The sequence below is a fragment of the Martes martes genome, assembly GCF_963455335.1.
Source record: "Martes martes genome assembly, chromosome: 11".
Taxonomy (NCBI): Eukaryota; Metazoa; Chordata; class Mammalia; order Carnivora; family Mustelidae; genus Martes; species Martes martes.
Genome location: NC_137899.1, coordinates 1,461,187 through 1,477,566, shown reverse-complemented (window position 1 = coordinate 1,477,566; position 16,380 = coordinate 1,461,187). Strand labels below are relative to the sequence as shown.

Genomic DNA, 16,380 nt, shown 5'->3' with positions numbered 1-16,380 from the left:
AGGAGAACGAGCTCTGCCAGGGACGGAAATCCCCGGCTCCAGCCTAAAGCGGGGGAAAGGGGAACAGAATGAGAAGCACGCGTGGCCGTCGCGGCCCAGGGGCACAGGCTCCCGGAAGGACTAAGACAGACTGACCACAGGATGGGGGAGCGCAGCCTCCCCACACGTCATCCTCCAGCCACGTAAGCACACGGCCCCACACGGAAGGCCCGTCCACCGCCACCCCTGTCACCCTGTACATCACGTCCAGCTGACGGCAAGGCACGCTCACAGGCAAAATGCCGTCTGAACACACAGGGCAAGCGCCAGAACCAGACGCAGACCCGGCAGGGCTGTTCTCAGGGGCCACCGGACCCAAAGTTCAAAGCAGTGGGATTGGGGCGCCGGGGTGGCTCAGTTGGTGAAGCGTCTGTCTTTGGCTCAGATCATGAATTCGGGGTCCTGGGATCGAGTCCTGCGTCGGGCACACTCCCTGCTCACTGGGGACTCAGCTTCTCAACCTCTCCCTCTGCCTCCCGCTCCCCCTGCTTGTGCTCTCGCTCTCTCTCTCAAATAAATAGATAAAATCTTAAAAAAATATAAAATTTATAAATAAAGCAGTGGGATTAATGTGCTAAGGGTCCTAAAAGAAAAAGCGGACATTGTGCTTCGTGCATAATGTAAGCAAAGAGCTCGAAATGCTAACCATGGACCGATGGGAAATGCCAACGATCCACCATAGCAGAAACGGAGTGATGGTTCCATCGATTGTCACATCTGCAGGCTGGACACACCCAAAGGACGGGTCAATGGGCGTGCAGACGTGTCAAGATATGTCAACAGAAACTTCCCGAAATGGAAAGCAGAGAGCGAAAAGTATGAAGAAGATGGAACAGGATATCCAAGAACGGTCAGTAAGTTCCAAAAGTGGGGCCCGGCGTGTGGTGGGATGACCAGAAGCACTCACGACCGACAGGCTCCAGCCCACAGATCCGAGGACTCCGAGAGCACCAAGCAGGACACCCACAGGGAGAAAAGAGAAAAGGGAATAAAAACAGAAGCAGCCCAACGCCTGCGCGTCAGAGTCCAGCTGTAAACCACCGCAGAGAGAACCCTGCAGTGAGCTCCAGGACAAAAGCACCTCACCCGCAGAACAAGGGTAGCGATGGGGTCAGACTGGGGCGCCTGGGGGCTCAGTCCGGTGAGCGGCCGGCTCTGGGTTTAGGCTCAGGTCATGAGCTCAGGGTCGTATGATCCAGCCCCACATCAGAGGCTCCAGACCCGCTGTGGTGCCTGCTTAAGATTCTTTCCCTCTCCCTCTGCTCCCCCACCCCCCACTTACATGAGCTCACTCTCTGTAAGTAAATAAATAAATCTTTAAAAAAAAAAAAAAAAAAGGTGACTCAGTTGTTAAGCGTCTGCCTTCGGCTCAGGTCATGATCTCAGGGTCCTGGGATCGAGCCCCGCGTCGGGCTCTCTGCTCGGCGGGGAGCCTGCTTCTCCCTCTGCCCCTCCCCACTCTCACTCATTTTCTGTCTCGCAAAAATAAATAAAAATACTTTAAAAAAAAGAATGATATTGGACTTTTCTTCAGAAACTACAAAGCGAGAGAGGAATGAAACCCTGAACCACTGATGGAAACCCGCTCCCCCCCCAATCTGTGCCCAGGGACCCAGTCCTTAGGGCAAAGGAGAAATAAAACCTTTCTCTGACAAACAAAATTTGATGGATTTTAACACTGACTGATCTGAGAGAGAGCATGAATGCACACACCCTTGATCTCAAGAGTTGTGAGTGTAAGCCCCATGTTGGGCACAGAGCTTACTAAAAATGTTTTTTAACTTTTTTATTTAAAAAAATGGGGGGGGGACGCCTGGGTGGCTCAGTTGGTTAAGCAGCTGCCTTCGGCTCAGGTCATGATCCCAGCGTCCTGGGATCGAGTCCCACATCGGGCTCCTTGCTCGGCAGGGAGCCTGCTTCTCTCTCTCCCTCTGCCTGCCACTCTGTCTACTTGTGCTCACTCTCGCTCCTCTCTCTCTCTGACAAATAAATTAAAAAAAAAAAATGGGGGGGGGGGCGCCTGGGTGGCTCAGTGGGTTGGAGCCTCTGCCTTTGGCTCAGGTCATGATCCCAGGGTCCTGGGATTGAGCCCCGCGTCGGACTCTCCGTTCAGTGGGGAGCCTGCTTCCTCCTCTCTCTCTGCCTGCCTCTCTGCCTACTTGTGATCTCTGTCAAATAAATAAAATCTTTAAAAAATTTTTTTTCGTTTAAGTTTTATGTAACTAATCTCTACACCACCCCCCCATGCGGCTCAAGCTCATGACCCTGAGATCAAGAATTGTGCATCCAAACAACTGAGGCAGCCAGGAGCCCCTAAAAATTTTTTTTAATTCAAGACCCAACTACATGTTGCCCAAGAAAACCCACTTTAAAGAGCGACCTTACATGATGAAAGCAGTTCTCTGAGACGTGACAATGCTTCCCACGTACGCACCTGACCACAGAGCATCTAAACACACAAGGCGAAGACAGAGCTTCAAGGAGAGAGAAATGAATCCACAACGGCAACCAGGGACTTCAAGGCGCCCCTCTCTGTCGGAAACGCGCCGACCCAGCAGGCAGAAAGTCAGCGAGGATACAGGGGAGCGCGACACCCTTGGCCAGCAGGATGTAACCGACACCTACAGACCACTTCATCTGGTAGCGCAGAACACACTCTCCTTCAGCTCACATGAACACTCACCGCGAAACAGCTCGTTCCGGGCCATAAACCGCACCGTAACAAATTTCAAAGCCTGGAAACCGTACATAGTATGTTCTCAAATCACAATGAAATTCTTTGAAAGACACAACTATAGGGGCGCCTGGGTTGCTCAGAAGGTGAAGCTTCTGCCTGGGGCTCAGGTCATGACCCCAGGGTCCTGGGATCGAGTCCCGCATCGGGCTCCCTGCTCAGCGGGGAGCCTGCTTCTTCCTCTCCCTCTACTGTTCCTCCTGCTTATGCTCTCTCGCTCTCTCTGCCAAACAAATAAATAAAATCTTTAGGGACATAAAATCTTTAGGGACGCCTAGGTGGCTCAGTCAGTTGGGTGTCTGCCTCCTGCTTGGGTCATGATCTTATGGTCCAGGGATCGAAGCCCATGCTTCGATCTCAATGGGGAGCCTGACTAAATGAATAAAATCTTTAATCCATTATCAAAAAGTTGCTTTCATGAGTACAAAATCAGCAAAACAAAAAACAAAAGCAACAAAGGAAGAAAGACACAACTATCAAAACTCACATAAAAAGAAATGGATAATTTGAGTAGGCATATGATCTATTAAAGAAACTGAATAATTAATAACGTTCTAAAACAGCACCAGGCCCACACAGGTTCACAGGTGAATTCAACCACACACTAAAGGAAAAAATGATACCAATTCTCTATAATCTCTTCCAGAAAATAAAAACAAAGAAAACATCAACCCCAATATCCAAGTCAAAGATACTACAAGAAAGGAAAAATTACAGATCAATATTTCTCATAAATATAAATGCAAAAATCCTCAACAAAGTATTAGCAAATCGAATCCAAAGAGGTATAAAGATATAAATTATATAAGATAACAAATATACACGATGACCTGGTTGCATTTATCCCAGGGAGGCAAGGCTGATTCAAAATTCAGAAACAAGTTAATGTAATTCATCACACACCAGCGTTCTAAAGAGGAAAAATCATATGATCGGATCAACAGATGCAGAAAAGCATTTGACAACATCCAATGCCCATCCATGACAAAACTCTCATCGAGCGAGGAACAGAAGGAAACTTCCTCAAACTGACACAGAATGTGTACAAAAACCTACAGCCAGCATCCTAGTTAACAGTGAGATGCGTAAAGATTGCTTCAGATCGGGAGAAATAAAAGCATATCCCCTCTCACCACTGCTTTCCAGCACTCCGGAAGTCCCAGCTAATGCAATGAGACAAGAAAAAGAAAGAAAAGGTACAGACTGGGAGGGAAGAAACCCAACCGTTGCACTCGGAGATGCTCTCTCCGACTGAGGAACCAAACAGGTCCCTCTGGGGATCACTGAGTGCAAGGAAGGCGGACACGGGCCGACTCGGTGCGCCCAGGGCTGTGCCAGGCCACCGCCTCCTCACATGTGGAGGAACGGGCTCAAGTGCACCCAGAACACAGCAGCAGGCACAAGTCGAGTGGCTGAAACTTCACGAAAGCTGCTTTCAGCAACTGTCCATGTGTGCCAGGCAGCTCTGTCGGGAGACACACACTCATTCTGGAAAGTTCTATATGTCTCCTCTCTCAGTTGGGGGCTGAGGGAAGGGAATAAAGCTAAGCTGTGCATTGGCTTCCCCACCCTCTCTAGGGCTGGGACTCTCCCTCTGAGAGAGCGGTTTAAGAGTAAATAAGCAGCACATGTAACCACTGGCTCATACTTAGATTCTCACCAATAAACATTCCAGAACGTTCCCACTGAGCTGCAGCTGGCCAGTGCCTTTCCATCCGCTTATGTGCACGTGTACACCAAATGCAGATGCCTGTTTACACCGACCCGTATTAAGTTTCATCTATTCTCACAGTTCCAGATTCCAGACTTACTACAAAGCTATGATGACCGAAAAATGTGGTGCTGGCGTAAGGACAGACATACAGACTGATGGGGTGGAACACAGTCCAGAAAGAAACCCTCACATACATGGTCAGTTGATGTCTGACAAGGCAGCCAAGACCCTTGATAGGGAAAGGACAGTCTTTTCAACAAACGGTGCTGGGAAAACAAGAGGTCCACACAGGGAGGAAAGAAGATGGTCCCTTACCTCACACCATATACAAAATATAATTCAAACGGATGAACCGTCTAAATGTAACACCCAAAGCTCTGAGTCTTAGAAGAAAACCGAGAAATAGCTTCATGACATTGGATTTGGGAACGATTTCTTGGTTACGACACCAAAAGCACAGGTAATAAAAGAAAAGAGACAAACTGGACCTCAACGAAATTAAAAATGTTTGTGCATCAAAGACCATAAGCAACAAAGTGGGGTGACGACCACCTACGGGAACCAGTGTTTGCAGCCACATCTGATGCGCAGTTGGTATCCAGAACACACAGAGAACTCCTACATCCCAACAACCCAAAACTAACCAAGCTGATTAAAAAGCAGGCAAAGGGCTCCAAGCGGACATTTTTCTGAAGACACAGACAGCCAACAAGCACACGAAAAGATGCCAGCATCACTAGTCCCTACGGAAATGCAAATCAAAGCCACAGGGAGAGGCCGCTTCACGCACCCACCGCCACGGCTCCCAGCGAAACCTACAGTAACGTGCTGGCGCGGACACGGTGCAGCAGGGCCCGGGACATGCCAGCAGCAGCGTGAAACGGTGTGGCTGCCCAGAAAACGGCGTGTGAGTTCCCCAAATGCTGAAAACCAGAGTCTCCGCAGGACCCGGCAATCCCACTTCCGGAGATACACCTAAAAGAACGGAAAGCAGGACCTCCGAGAGTTCGCCGCTGTCGCGGCAGTGACAGCCCTAACAACGAGAACGTGGAAGCAAGCCAACATCCCTCGACCGATGGCAGCAACACTGACTGCGGCCCGTCCGCGCCATGCAACGTGGCTCAGCCTCTGAACAGGAAGGGACTCCCACAGTGTGCCACAGCAGGGAGGGGGCTCGGCGGCATCACGCTATGTGAGATTCGCCTGCAATTTTGTACTCCTGCGCAAGAGGTCCATGGATGCCCGGACGCACACTAGAGCGGGGTCTAGCAGGGCTGGGGAGGGCCGGTTCTGCTGCTGGGAGAACTCTGGGTTTCGAGAGGAAAAGTTATGGACGGAGGTGGACGGTGGCGATGCCCGCCCAACAGCACAAACATACTTACTGCTCCAAACTGTGCACTTAAAGATGGTTAAGGTGGGAAACTTGGTTACATGTATTGTCACACGATAAAACAAAGCAGCAAGGAAGCAAAGGGCGCCTGGGCGGCTCAGCTAAGGTCCGACTCTTGGTCTCAGCTCAGGTCTTGATCTCGGGGTCGTGTTCAAGCCCCGCGCTGGGTTCCACGCTGGGCAGGGAGCCCGCTGAATGCCACCAAGAGCAATAAAGCCAAAGCAGAGACTGGACACACACTTGGGTCCCACGTGCATGGCAGCATGTTCACAACGGTCAGAAACGATGGAAACGTCGCCACACTCTGACAGATGGACGGATCGGTGAAATGGGGGGTAAGTATACACAGAGTCGTGCTCAGCGTTAAAAAGAAAGTTCCGACACCTGCTACAACACAGCTGCCAGAAGGGGGACGTGAGGTGGAGCGGGAAGAGCCAGTCACAGAGGGATACACCGCGTGACTCCTCGTGCACGCAGTCCCCAGCGCGGTCCAGTCCACACAGGAGACAGCAGAGTGAGGGGCGCCGGGGATGGGACAGGGAGCTGGAGTTTCATGGGGACAGAGCTTCCGTTCGGGGATCTGAGAATGTTCCGGACGTGGGCAGTGGTGGCCCCACAGCACCAGCAGCGTGCTTAATGCCAGTGAACTGCACAACTTAAACCTGTTTAAAAAGGGCTAAAATGAAAATTTTGTCATGCATACATATATTTTTTAAAGATTTTATTTATTCATTTGACAGAGTAACAGCACACAAGCTGGGAGAGAGGCAGAGAGGGAGAGGGAGAGGCAGGCTCCCCGCTGAGCAGGGAGCCCAATACAGGACTCAATCCCTAGACCCTGGGATCATGACCTTAGCTGAAGGCAGATGCTGAACTGACTGAGCCTCCCAGGCCCCCTGTCATGTACATTTTACCATATTAGAAAACCACCTTATTAGCTTTACTCAATAATTTCGTTTGCTAACAACTTTTTGAATCCTAAGCAGCGTGACCCTGTCCGTGAACGGTCACTCCGGCTTCCGGGCTTCGCGGACTCGCGGGGCCCTGGTGCACACGCACAGGATGGCCCCCGCCCCCACCGTTGGCCTCGGGAGATGATGCCACCGTCTCCTCCCTATCCCTTAGCTCCGCCGGCTACAAACCCAGCTAGCACATCTCCGGAGAAGCCTACTTTCTTCGTGGAAAGGGGAGCCGCCATTCATCTGAGATGAGCTTCACTGCGACAGAAGTCTCGGTAAGACATTTTCACTGCAGCCGTCATCCTTGTTACCACTCCAGATGCGACCGGGTGTGCCTCCCGGACAGGGCTGACCACACACGTCCCATCGTCCTGCAAGGTCCCCGATGCACGCCCTGCGCCCCGACAGAGTCAGCAGCGGCCCGTAGCCGCCACGGGGCACAGCAAGTCAAGGGCACAGCTCCAGAGGCCAGAACGTGATGACATGTGCGAGACTCCGAGGGGACGCGGGGCTAGCAGTCGCATCTGTCAATGGCCCTGGCACCGGCGAGGAGGAAGATGAGACAGCCAGACCGCCTCGGGCACCACGCCTGCCGGCCGACAGGGACCACAGCCGGCGCAGAGGTGTGCCGGCCAGCTCACGCTCCAGATCCAAGCACAGAAGGTGCTTCCAAAAATCACTGCTGACGGGACACCACGGACGTCCCCGAGGCGGCCTTCTGACAATGTGCACCCACGGCTGGACTCGGTCGGCAAGACCTCCGCAGCAGAGCGGGGCCTGATGGAAGGAAGGGCAGGATTCCCACATGGGGACGGGGACACTGGGGAGGGTGCACGAGTTCTCAGCACGCCAGGCCCGCACGAGTGACCCGCCCCCACGTGCTGGAAGACAGACGCCGCCGCACACACACGGACACACACACACACAGGCCGTGGCAAACTGTGGGTGAAAGCTTGAAAAGGCTCAGAGGTGGGCCCGCTGGACGGGGTCCCCCGGGTAAGACAGGGAACCCCATGCCGCCGCTCCCCTTGCTCCCTGGGGGCCAGGAAGACACCCCGCTCTGAAGGCCCAGAAGCTCCGAGAAGGAGCAGCTGACGGCAGGAGATTCGCAGAGCCGGGCACCCGGGGCACGGGGACAACAGGGCCCCAGGGAGCAGCGCTGGGCAGCGGCGCCAGCTGCAGGAGCTGCAGGAGTGGCCGCGGAGTGGCTGTGGGGTGGCCGTGGGGTGTGGCCTGCGGGGGCCCTGGGGCCGGCTCCCCCAGCCCGGGAGCCCAGGGCACCGCCTAATGCACACACACGAGGACGCCGCCGAGTGCATGGCTCGCGCACAAGGGACGGATCCCTGACAGGGGTTCCAGCCCCAGACAACGTGGCTGAAGCAAGGCGGAGCCCCAGAGAAGGCCCCCACGGCGCCCCGGCAGGTGCGCTGCAGAGACATCCCGGCAGCCCCGGAGGAATGTCTCTCCCTAGAGCACCTGCGCTTTGGGGACCGGGACACCCTTCACAGACCTGGAGACGAAGCCAGCACCCCGGGACCCGGACGGCCCACAGCGCGTCCTCGCATCCAGACCCACATCCCCCGTGTAGCAGGAGCAGGTGGACCCCGCAGCCTCCAGGACGAGGGAGCTACTCATCCCGCTGCGGCCCCCGCCCCGGCTCCGAAGCAGGAACGGGGTCACTGCCAGTGGCCAAGGCAGCGCGGCGAGCTGCCCTCTGAGACTTCCGTGGCACGGGGACGGCGGGGTCCGCCTCACGCCCAGCCTGGCTCTGCAGAACTGGTGGGCCGTGGCCGTGGCCTGCGCGAGGGAGCTAGACCACGGGACAAGTGAGCGCACGGGACACACACGTTCCTCTCCAAAGCCGCCAGGAGCCATTCCCGTTCACCCCCAGGATGGAGCAAAGCCCAGTCCCGGTCCTACCCGGAGCTGCAGGACTCCAGCAGAGACGCACGGGCCCCCTGTAGCTCAGCCTACGCGCAGCTGAGGGCAGGCGGAGGCCAAGCTGGGCTCACCCAGCGGGAAACAGGCCTAAGCACACAGTCCCCGTCGCAGGGCAGACTCGGCAGCCCCCGCATGGCGCCGTCCCTCAAGGGGGCCAACCAGGCTCCGGGTGGCTGCTCAGCCCCGCGGGGGCCACGCTATTCTGTGGTGAGGACGGACGCGTACCCCAGCTGCGGGTCCGGCTGTCCCTCCACACGCGTGGCCCGGCTGCAGTCCGTCCCCGGTGAGATTCCGCGCATTCGGGTGTGGAGCGTGGGCAGAGGCTCACACTGTCTCTGCGGGTGACCCGCAGCTCTGGCAAAACCGTCTCAGCGGTTCTGCTCCTTCTGCCTTTGCACACGCATTTTGGAGTTATCTCTGCATCTACGAAAAGCTCGCTGGGATTTCAGTAAGAACTGCGCCAAGCGCCGCACGGGTCTGGGGACACATGCCACGCTGACCGGGTTGAGTCCCCCACCCGCGGACGTGGCAGGCTCCCAACACGCAGATCTGTGCTTCCCTGCACCCCTACTGTGCGCTCAGGAAACCCCATCCACATCCGGGTCCAGCTGTACCTGTCTGTCTGTCTCTGAAGCGCCTGTAAACGCTACGGCACGTTCAAGTTTGGGCTCACTTTGGACACGTAATGTGGTGCATACGCACACATCCTGTTCTTCTGAGTTTTTTCACCATGGATGGGAGTCAGATGTGTTTCCTGCATCAACCGACAGGGACATTTCTACCTTGGCCTGTTGATGTGATGGATCCCGAGCCAGCCCCGCACCCCTTCAGAGCAAGGTCGCCCCTTCTCTTTCCGGGAGAGACTGTGGCACTGGCGTCCGTTCCCCGAACACGTGAGGACATCCTCCAGTGAGAGCAGGCGGGCCTGGAGACCTTCCGACGGCAGATTCCAGACGACAGCCCGAGCGTCCCTGTCAGTCGCAGAACGGCGGCTGCCGGCACCCCGATCTCCCAGTGGAGAAACCGCACCCCTCTCCGCTCTCCAGGCCTGCTGGCTCTGCTCTCGACAAGTTTCACGGGGACGCGCCGACGTGTACGGCTCTGGGTTCACCCTGCTCGCAGCACACTCCGCTTCTTAAATCTCTAAGTTTGTCTTTTGCCAAATGAATGACATTTCGGACATGATCCCCGGAATAGTTTCTCAGCCCCTCCGGCCAGGACTCCGACGACACACATGCTGGAGAACGTGCTCTGGTCCCACAGCTTCCGCCAAGGCGGCCCCTCTGTCCTGCTGGGTGTGGTGGGCATTCTGGCTCCCCCGGGGCCCCACGGACACCCTGGTCCCACCCGGGTTCATCAGGGGCCAAAGTCCCTGCTCCCAGCCCGGCCTCCCGCCGGGGTGGGTGCTGGCCCCGCTCGGCCGTGGCTGGCACCCCTCTGCTGCTCTTTGGTCCAGACGGAGCGGCTTTCGGTGGGGTCTGGTCGCACCGGTCTGTGTTTCTGGGTGGCCAGCCTCTTCCACTCCACACCTGGGGCACATGAGGACGAAGAGAAGCTGGAGGCCTCCCCTGGGGCCTCCCGTGGGGCCCCCAGGTCCCTGTGGGGCTGCCTTGTGTCCACCTCGCAGAGGAGCCGACGGTCACTGCCTGCAGCATCCAGGACTGTCGTTGTGCAAAGTGAGAGGCCCAGAGAGAGGCACGTGCGCCGCGCCTTCTGGAAGCAGAAATCCCCAACTTTTCTCCTCCAGGGTTTAACGGGGCGGCCCTTCCCCACACCCACGCTGTCCTCACGCGTGGCCCCGGCTCCTCCAGCTCTTCCCCAGCCCCTCCCCCCACATAAAAAACATCCCGTTCCCTCTCCCAGAGGCGCTCGGGCTCGGCCCTCAGAGTCTCGCCGGGGCCTGGGCTCTTGCGCCGCACCAAGAACCCCCCCGGCTCCTTTCTGGGGGGAGCCCTGGGCTCTGGACCTGCGTCTCCGCCTTCATGGTGTGTCCCGCGTGGTGAGGCAGCAGGTCCTCCCATGTCTCCCTCAGAACTGGGTCCGCCTGGTCACCGTGGCGGGACGCCTTCGTCCCACGAGGTCGCACTGGCCCACTCCGCGACAGGTCCCGCGTCTCCGCGTGGGTGCCACCTCTCCCCCTGCCGGGCCCCCCGCATGGGTCCTCCATCCCCGTCTGCTCTGCCGTCTCCCGCTGACTGATTTCCTCTCTTCACCTTCTGGCCACTCCTCTGGGCACCTTTCCGGACTCTCCTTCGAGCCCTCTAGTGAACGTTTTAAGACACACATGGACGTACCTCTCGTTCCAAAAGCTCCTGTCTGCCCCTCTTTATTCAGAAGTGAAGCCTGTAACTTCCGAGATCACCGTGTTTGCTCTCGCCTCTCCAAGGACGTTACACTGACCACCAGTTTCCCGCGTGGCTGCAGCCAGGCCCACATCTCTGTCCCATGTTTGTCACAGGCTCTACCTCCTTGAACGTGTACGAATCCACGCTGGCCCGACGGAAGCCACGTGCACGGGCACAGTTGCCAGCTGTGCTCAGCCTGGCGGGCGGTAACCCCAGCTTCCCCCCCGAGAGCACCCCGGGACCCCATGTGGGACAGGCCTGCACAAGCGTTCGGGAAGCTTGGCAGGGAGAGGGGCAGGGGATTCCCACTCCATACCCAGGCTAGCCTCGCGTCTTCACTCGGGGTCGCTCCAACCCTCCTCTGTGCCAAGTGTCCCCACAGCTGAGCCTCCCCAGTCCCATCTCTGCCGGGACACCACCCACCTCCCCTGTCACCTGACTGCCAGGCGAGAGCAGAAACCCCTCCAAGGATACCACCGCCCCATACCCTCCCCGGCTGGGGCTCAGACTGGACAGCTCCGCATCCCCTGAGGGGACTCGAAGTGGGCTGGCTCCGTGCAATCTGCCGCCCCACCCTCCCGGGCGCCCTCTCCAAGCGCAGGCGCCCCACTCCTGGTGGAGCCCCCTCCACCACCCTGACCTCGAGGCTGCAGCCTCTCTCCCCGGTTCACTCGCACTCAGCATGTTTGGGGGACCGGCGTGCCATGCTTATCCGCAGGTGCCTGCGCACAGGACTGGACAGGGTTTGGGGACTCTCGGCCATGACCACACACACAGCACACACACGCCCGCCCTCGAGAGAAAGGAGGCAGCTGCTCCTGTAGAAAGAGTCGGAAATGGGGCCAGCGGACGGGAACATGGAGCGTGGGCACAGTCACCCGCCACAGCAGCGCCGGCGGACGGCGGCGGGGCGCACCCCGTGGCCGGACTCACCTTCACCTCCTTCTCGATGTAGTCGCTCAGCAGCCTGTCGGGCTCTACGCGCTCGGGCAGGGACAGCGCCACAGTGTGCAGAGGGCGCCGCTCTGTCACCTTCTCATGGGCTTTCTTATCTCTACTCTTTTCACCTTTCAGGAATACTCGTTTAAACGGTGACACAATTCCAGGCTGTAGGCAGAAACGGCAAGGGTTGGAGGTCGTTATTCACGAAGGCTTCACGCAGCACCCCCACCGTACATGCCAACGTGGCCAAGCCACCACCACGGTCCCCATGCAAAAGGGCTGCCCGTGCAGCCCGGGGCAACCGGTACCGAGAATGCCGGCCGGGGGCAGGGGTAGGCTGGTGCCACCTTGGGCACATGGAGTGGGGGGTCCTTCCTCCACCGGCTCTCGGACACTCAGAAAGGTGAGGGCGCGCTCTCTGGGCAAATAATCTCGTGACTCAGGAGAGGGCAGGAGGGGGGAGGATCCCTCCAGAAGATAGCAACATAGTGTCACCCGAGCCCCTGGCTCCAACGGGTCCCTTTGCTCCAGGACCGCAGAGCAGGCACCGCGGCCTCACCAAAGGACGCACCTCAGCAGCCAAAAGCCCACCCGCTCCCTGTGCCCATACCTGTGCTCTGCACGCCCTTCCCACCGCCAGGGCCTCGCTGCCCCAGGGTGCTGACTACACTGTGCAACCCGCACCACGGAGGCTAACACTCCCACCCAAGGAGCAGCATGAGCCGGGGGCCCAGGAGCAGGCCTGGTGTCCCCTCCCTGGGACTCTGCAGGCCTGGTGTCCCCTCCCTGGGACTCTGCCAGGGAGCCCCTTGCCTGCCATGACCACGCACACCTGCATGTGGACAGGTGCAGGCTGCCTCCAGTCAACCCAAAGGGATGCCAACCAGAGAAGACAAGACACCAACGCATGGCCTGGGCCAGGGACCACTGCACAGGGACCCACAGTCCCCCTCAGACCCAGGAGATGGTTTGCCCGCCCAGACGGCCCACCGCCCGGCTGCAGCCAGGACCCACAGACTGGGCTCGGACCCACACCCGCAGAAACTACAGAAACAAGCTACATACCTCTGTCGCCAAACAGGGCTTACAGGTTTCCCTCCCCACCTTGGACCTCCCTCCCCGCGCTGGAGACCCCCGCCCTGCCCTGGGACCCCCCCCCACGCTGGAGCACCCCTCCCCACGCAGGAGCACCCCGCCCCGCCCTGGAACACCCCCCCAACACACACACCTCTCCAGAGCACCTCCTGGCTCCCGCTCCCCACGCCCCTCCACGGGGACCGGCCGGGGTGAGGCTGATGTAAGACCCGCAGGGCCACCACCAGAGCTGGACGGCGTCCGCAGGAGCCTCGCTTACTCGCGTCTCCAGCCACGTACACTGCCTATTCTCCACCTCAGCGAGGTTTTCACGCAAGGATGAGGCCACTCCGGCCGGCAGCTGCTCGTGCATCAGCTGAGACAGGATGCCCAGGGGCCTCACAGGCACACGGACGGGCTGCAGAAGGGACGGAGCATCTGCGAGGAGCCTGCCCGCCCCGGGGTCTGTCCGGGCCCCGTTCTCCTCAGCCCCTAGAGTTTCAGCGCGCACAATCTCGGGGCACAGCCAAGAGTGGGTACAGTGGGGGGGGTGCTGCATGGGAGCAGGTGGGCGCCGTGGGCAGCTCACAAGGGGAGGGGTGGGGAACGCCCGGCCACAATGGGCCGGACAACTACAGTAAATTTAAGTTGAAAATGACCCTGGAAATGTAGGAAAGTGAACACCACGTTTCACCAGCCCTACCCCAGGCTGGCAGGCCACACCGGACTGGGGCTGCCCCTCTGGCCCGCACCCCGGTCAGCAGGGCTTCCGGACCCCCGGCTTCCGTGTGCAGAGCACCTCCCAGCTCCTGCGACAGGTGCACGCCGCCGCCTCAGGGCTGCGGAGAAACGACGGGGCACGTGCGTACCTGACCCTGTCGAAATGTACGAGCCTCACAGACGCAGACCTACGCCCTCTCTCTCCCTGGCCACCCCACAAAGCTGCCCCTCCTGGACCGCGACCCGCCGGGCACAGGCTGAGGCTGTGTGCGCCCAGCGGCACACACAACTGCTCACACGCGCTCTCCCACCTCGTTACTCCCCTGCTCCTGGGAGCACCGGGAAATCGACTGAGAGGACAGGTTTGCCACGGTCAGCCTCTCACCATGAGGCGCACGCCAAATCGCCACGGCCACAGACCACATGCGCTGCGGGTGAGGTACACGTAGCTCACGGAATGGCAGAATGCCCGCACGGCCGGTCGGCACTGGGAGGATCTGGGGCCTCAGCCCTGCAGCCGGCCGGGTCCGTGGCACGTGTGCAGCCCCCGCGGCGAGGCAACCCCGACCGCCCACTCCAGAGGCCTCGACTGGCCCAGGGCCCCCCCTCACGAGGCGGAGCCCGACCCATCCTCCTGTGCCACCACCCCTCGGGACCCCACAGGGGACCCCCGGCACCGGTGCTGGTCAGTGGGCATTCGGTGCCCGCGCTGGCCAGGCATGGGGAAGGCCCCGTCGGGGAATGAGACGGCTCCTACCTCAAGAGGGCACAGTCAGGCCGGAGGAGGGGCCCAAAGCTGGGGAACAGGCACAAATCCACAGTGAAAACCGCCGGCCTGCCACCTCGAAGGCGTGCTCAGTGCCAGTTGCTCCGCCTTTAAAGGGGGCCCCGCCCCGGCCACAAGGCACAAGCCCACGAACATGGGGGCGCCCGGGGCCGAGTGCGACCCCGTGGGAGCGGCCGGGAGCGCCCAGCTTCCAGCCTCCGCCCTGAACGGCCGCACCGCAGGCTTCTGGCTGCTGCTGTGAACATCGCCAGCAACTTTCAGTGGTGCACGAGCCTTCCCAGACGGCGGAAGGCTGAACCACTGGGTGGAGACACGGATCGCGGCAAACCTGACCCTTCCCGTGGCCACCTGGGCCCGCGTCAGCAGCGGGTTCCCTGCCGGCAGCAGGCAGCGCCCCACCCCCCACCTCTCCAGAAACACCGCGACCAGGTGGGCACTCCGGGTTTGGGAACGGAGGTTGCTCTGAACACGAAAATGTAAAGTGACGTTCTGGTTAAGGAAACACAGGGGGAGACAATTCAGAATATCCTGACACAGAAGTAGGGATTCCGAACACGATCATATTTTAATACTTTAATTTCTGGAATATTCTCCAGATCAAGATGTCAAGTTTTTAAAAGCACGTCTGACAGTGCCCGTGCACCTTCCTCACTCCACAGGAATTTTTACTGAGTGCTGATGCTCACCGTCATCACCGAAAGGATCTCACAATCCCTGACCCTACAGGGCAAGGACCAGCTCAGCCCCCCGAAGGAGCATGATGCTGACGATGTCCCTTCAGTAATGGAGCCCGGCACCGGGTGCGGCCTGGGGTCCACGTGAGCCTGAATCTTCTTTGAAGATACGGGGCCCTGAGGGGCCGGGGCCGGAGCAGGGACACCGGGCTTCTGTGGCACACAGAACACTGGCCGCTTCTTTAACTGGGGGGATCTTTCTGGACTGGCTTGGAAACGAGCCTGAGATCCTTACCTATCCTACAATATCTTCCATTTTATGCTAGAAACCACTTTTGAAGTTGGGGACCTAGAAGGTCGCTCTTAAACACTCAGTCTGGCTGCCGAGCGTTTCCCAGAGGAGCGCCCAGGGGCCAGGCGGGCCTAGATTTGCTGGGCTAAAGCTCGGTTAGCCGCTCAGCTCGGGCACCCAGGCTCTGAGCAGGTGCGTCTCCTCCATGACTCTCGGAGGCTAACGTCTCTGCCAGAGTGTCGGACTTACGAGCACAACCACTCATGGGGCAATGGGCCCCACCTGCGGCCTGGAGTTAATCACAAGAGGACACACCAGCTGGCTGGGTGTGCACAGCGCTAGGCTCGGCATGCTCCGCGGGGTGCCCAGCAGCCAGGAGGGGAGGACGGTGCAGGGCACCCCGAGCGCCTGGATACAAGTCCATACCTTCTCAAGGACATATCTTATGTGATCCTTTAGTCATAGTTCAGAACTGCTCCTGAACACACACTTTCCAAGCGCAAGGCCACGGGCGTTCTCAAGTCCAACACTCAGCAAACGTCTACCAAGTACTCAGTAGGTGCCCGACCCTGGGGCTGCGACGTGAGGGGGCCTCCGTCCCTCCCCAGGGGCCCAGCAGACGGGCGGCTGCATACAGCAGTCAGGCCCACACAGGGCTGCGGTCGAGCCTGGGGGAGGCGCCGAGGCCAGATTGGTGGTCAGGCAGACTGCTCGCAGGCCTGTTTCAGCAGAAACCAAGGCCACAACTCTGTCCCGCTGGGCAGCTCAG

General features: G+C 58.8%; 1 protein-coding gene across 4 annotated transcripts in view; it reads right to left on the bottom strand.

Annotated features, from left to right (window-relative positions):
* The window catches only part of CCM2 (CCM2 scaffold protein), a 45,213-nt gene that overhangs the window by 7,273 nt on the left and 21,560 nt on the right, over positions 1 to 16,380 (bottom strand). For all 4 annotated transcript variants that reach the window (XM_080819069.1, XM_080819070.1, XM_080819072.1 and 1 more), the window contains exon 2: positions 12,056 to 12,229. In XM_080819069.1, coding sequence (XP_080675195.1) covers positions 12,056 to 12,229 — 174 coding nt within the window. The remainder of the gene's footprint in view (positions 1 to 12,055; positions 12,230 to 16,380) is intronic.